Source organism: Balaenoptera ricei, chromosome 2 (genome assembly GCF_028023285.1).
Source record: "Balaenoptera ricei isolate mBalRic1 chromosome 2, mBalRic1.hap2, whole genome shotgun sequence".
NCBI classification, from domain to species: Eukaryota; Metazoa; Chordata; class Mammalia; order Artiodactyla; family Balaenopteridae; genus Balaenoptera; species Balaenoptera ricei.
The window spans coordinates 11,135,506-11,140,137 of record NC_082640.1 but is presented as its reverse complement, the minus strand read 5'-3'; the positions used below and the strand labels follow the sequence as shown (position 1 = coordinate 11,140,137).

Genomic DNA, 4,632 nt, shown 5'->3' with positions numbered 1-4,632 from the left:
ATCTCTTTCCTGGGGCGCCAGGACTAAGATAGAACATCTTTTCAATCTTGAACTAGGATGGAGACTCTTCTACCAGGGAAGTCTACCATAAAAACTTAGGCTCTTAAAATGTGATAGGGCAACGTTAGCTAATTTTACAAGAGGAACTGAGACCCAGAGAGACAAAAGGACTGAGGTCCCACAACAGACACCGCACTATGGCCAGGTCCTGACCCCAGCTGTGAAGACTCCCAAACTGGGGTTCTTATCCACATCGTGTGGCCACTATGATATCTCCTCCATGCAGGTGGCAACTGACATGCTCCCTTCAGAGAAGACAGCCACATGAGATACTGAACCACGAAGGGCCCTGCCCCACGCCCGGAAAGGTGTTTAGATTTGTGTTCAGAAGGGGCTAGAAGGAGGTGTATTGGTTCCATGGCTGCTGATCTTCCTCCAATTTTTTCTTTTGATGCTGAGGGGGCTATGTACCAAGTAGGTAATAAATGTCTCTGTGATGAATGAGGAGCTAAAGAACCCTCCAGGCTGCTACAGCTCAGCTGGTCCTATAATAACAATCTTGGCAAGGAGGGCTTGCTGCCAGAGTAACAGCAGTAAAATCACCCTGAGCTCAGGCAATCTGCAGAGTTAGTATGTGTACAAAGCATCCCAATGATTACATGCTTATTATTTAGTGGCTCATTCTTACAGAATGCTTTACAGGGGCTGATTCATTTCCCCAGATATCACTTACCATCTTATTGCCTTCTTTTAGTGAATGAGTCTGAATCTTTCCAGTTTCGAAGGGTCTACCTGTGATGTACGTCGTTGCTTTCCTTTCTGCCAAAATGCCCCCCCCCACCGCTTCCTAACACATTGTTTGTGGGTGGGATTGACTCCTGACTACCTCAACCCGAAACCAAAGTGGGGAGGTCCTGAACCAATCAACATATTCTCATCCCTGTTCCCATGGTAACTGGCCTAGAGATTACCTTTTTTTTTTAAAATTTAATTTTATTTATTTTTGGCTGCGTTGGGTCTTCGTTGCTGTGCGCGGGCTTTCTCTAGTTGCGGCGAGTGGGGACTACTCTTTGTTGTTTTGGTGGCTTCTCTTGTTGTGGAGCACAGGCTCTAGGCGCGCGGGCTCAGTAGTTATGGCTCGTGGGCTCTAGAGCGCAGGCTCAGTAGTTGTGGCTCATGGGCCTAGCTGCTCCGCGGCATGTGGGATCTTCCCAGACCAGGGCTCGAACCCGTGTCCCCTGCATTGGCAGGCGGATTCTTAACCACTGCGCCACCAGGGAAGCCCTACCTTTTTTTTTAAAGATGAAATTTATTTCAGAAGTCCTCAACTAAGCCAATCACGAATAAACTTTTATAATGAACTTCTCAAACAAATATTTTTACTTATCTACCTTTTTTCTTGGGATGACAATAGCATTATTATGATAGTATTAAGTTTTCTTTTTTATTCAAATGAACTGTTTTCAAGATTAATGATTATTAGCAAATCTTGATGCAAGATAAACATGATACTTTAAAATTACTTTTCAATTTCCTATGAACTATTTTAAAGTAAAAAACTATTTGGTACTAAGTGTTCTTATGTTCAAATTCTAAAAGTAATCTTTAGTCCCAATGGAACTTGGTACTCCAAGATTTAAAATTTTTTTTAATGATATTGACATAATATATATAATTTTAATCAGTACGTTCCTCCTCATCACTGAAATCTGTGCTTTTCTTTATCCTTGGGCGTCTTGAATCATCTGATGTTGAGGAACCCCCTGAACTGGATTTCCATTTTGGCTTGCTGGAAAGCTGTGGCCTGACTGAGGCTGTCAAGAGTGGGATCTTCCCCTTCATCAGCACTTTCTTCTACTTCTTCAATTTCTTCTTCTGGTTCAGGAATTTTCTTTTTTTTCTTTTTCTCTTTCTTCTTTGGAGGTTCACGTTCTCCAAGCATATTTTTAGGACAGGCATAACTTAAGTGTCCACTTTCCCCACATTCATAACACTTAGATTTATCAAAGTAGTTTCGTCTTCGGATGAACTCAGCTGCTCTTCCATTGTCAACAGCAATGCTTGCTTTTATCACTCTACCGAATAACTGTTTGTTGTTTATTGCCCTGGTACAGTTTTGTGCAGAGTCTTTATCCAAAAATAAACTAAATTCAACCCCTTTACTCTTCCTGGTATCTTTATCTTTCATTATAGTAACCTTTACAACTTTGCCATACTTGGAAAATATCCGGTATAAGTCATTGTTGGTCAGGGAAAAGGGCAGGTTGGATACACACACTGTGCTTTTACTTGGGGCCAACCCACTACTCATTTCTTCAGGCGGGGCAGGCCCGGGAGACTAGAAGAGCGCGAGCCCTCAGCTCACTCGGGGCTCAACCCCGACTGTTCGTCGCCCCTTGCAGCTGCCTTGGCATCACAGGTCCTGGGCGAGATTACCTTCTTATTTCTAAGCCTATGTCACTCAGCCCCTGACACTCCCCTAATCTTAATGATTAGTTCCAAGGGGTATGAGAACTAAGTTGGGTCAAATAGAGTGGAAGACTTTTGGTGGTTGGAGAAATAAAAGGTCCCTTTTCCTCCAAAATGGTGCCATGTGGAAACCGGAGGCCTGGGACTGATGTATCCATTGATCCATCCTATTTTATAGGAGTCCAGCTGAAGTTGAAGCAAACACACAGAGGAGGGCAGAGTGGAGACAACTACCAAGGCTGTGCTGGAGTGATCAAACAGCATCTGAATTTCACTGTATCTCTGGACTTTTCAATGGCACATGCAACTTATGTTCTTGAGTTGGGTTTTCTGCTTCTTGCAACCAAACACACGTCACTGTACATGCTTCCCGTAGAGGCTGCTTCCTCTACACCGGCCTCTCCCCTACGCAGTCCTAACCTGGACCTTCCTAGGGAAGAGCAATTTCAAATAGGAAATAAAACCCTTGCAAAGAGGAAGTTGAAGGACTAGCTCAAAGAGCATCCACTGATGGATTTTACCCAATAGTTTTGGCTCAACTTAACCCGGTGCTCAAGGCCTCAAGCTGTAGGTCATGTATGTTGACCTGTCCAAATATTGGCCTTTCCTAAGTAGTTTGTAGTACCTGTGAGGGCAGGGGCAATGTATTATATGACTTGAATGTAATCCTACAGTGCTGGATAAAATGTTTTGCACCATATAGGTGCTTAGGAACTGAGAGTTGAACTCAAGTAAATGCAGCTCCTGTCACTGCCATCAGCACATCTTCTAGAAGTTGGGGAGTAAGGACACTCCTCACAACACTGTCAAGTTTTGGGGTATAAACTTCCTTGGCCAGATTCCTCCCTGTTAAACCAGCAGCAACTAGCACAGGGTCTGGCCCAGAGTAGGCGGTCAAATATTTGTTGAATTAATTCACTTTGAATCTGTAACCACAAAACTCACCTGGTCACTTAACAGTTTTGAATTGCTTATTTGAGATACTTTGAATCAGGTCTCTTTAAAGTCTAAATTGTGCTATGTTTGTATTTGACTGACTTTGCTTTCTGTCCACCAGCTGTTACTCTGTCATTTCACTCCAAAGACCAAGATGCAGTACATTGATGGAGGGGCTGACAGATAGGCATTTCTAGAATGAGGGAGGGATGTGTGTGTGTGATGGGGGGTGAAGGTGACGGTGGTAGTAGGGAGCATTGGTGGAGCTATCTACCTGCAAGCAATATTCCATGGAAATGGCCCGTTGCTGACTGTGGATGATTGTTCTGCTGAAAGAGAAAATGTATACAAGGGTGCCTGCTGGGCTGTACGAGGTGATAGTTCTCTAAGCAGTTGGTAAAATAACTCAGTCATGATTAATATTGAGTTGGGTAAGCTGTTTTATTAGGTGATAATCATCTTCTCTGGTATAATCTTATCTTGGCAGAGAACTGCCATAGCTTAGCGACAGGAAGAGTGGTCTCTCATGTTTATCAGGCTGAACAGCAGAATAACAAGGGTTCAGGGAAGGCTCCTTCTTCAAGACTCTTTGCAAAAACAAGAAGAGTATTTTCTGGAGAAAAGTGAACCATGATTGGCCAGCGGGGAGTGTTCTGAGCCCGATGTTGATGTGCCCTGGCCAGCTGGTCTTCAGGAGACCTGGCATGGAGATGTCTTTGTGTGAATCTTTTCTTTTTATAAGACTTTTTTAAATTAATTAATTAATTAATTAATCAATTAATTAATTAATTCATGGCTGTGTTGGGTCTCCGTTTCTGTGCGAGGGCTTTCTCTAGTTGCAGCAGGTGGGGGCCACTCTTCATCACAGTGCGCGGGCCTCTCACTGTCGCGGCCTCTCTTGTTGCGGAGCACAGGCTCCAGACGCGCAGGCTCAGTAGTTGTGGCTCACGGGCCTAGTTGCTCCGCGGCATGTGGGATCTTCCCAGACCAGGGCTCGAACCCGTGTCCCCTGCGTTGGCAGGCAGATTCTCAACCACTGAGCCACCAGGGAAGCCCGACTTTCTTTTTTTTTGATGTGGACCATTTTTGAAGTCCTTATTGAATTTGTTACATTTTGCTTCTGTTTTATGTTTTGGTTTTTTCGGCCACCAGGCATGTGGGATCTTAGCTCCCCAACCAAGGATCGGACCCATTAAGGCAAAGTCTTAACCACTGGATTGCCAGGGA

The 4,632-nt window shown here is 44.2% G+C and overlaps 1 protein-coding gene across 1 annotated transcript; it reads right to left on the bottom strand.

Annotated features, from left to right (window-relative positions):
* Nucleotides 1–1,741: 1,741 nt before the first annotated feature.
* On the bottom strand, nucleotides 1,742–2,416 carry LOC132360248 (zinc finger CCHC-type and RNA-binding motif-containing protein 1-like). Its single transcript, XM_059915294.1, has one exon. It carries the CDS (start codon nucleotides 2,309–2,311, stop codon nucleotides 1,742–1,744), a length of 570 nt encoding a protein of 189 aa, XP_059771277.1. The 5' UTR covers nucleotides 2,312–2,416.
* Between the last annotated feature and the right edge of the window lie 2,216 nt (nucleotides 2,417–4,632).

Coding starts and splice junctions, on each gene's coding strand:
- LOC132360248 (XM_059915294.1), bottom strand. CDS start 2,311: ATGAGTAGTGGGTTGGCCCCAAGTAAAAGCACAGTGTGTGTATCCAAC.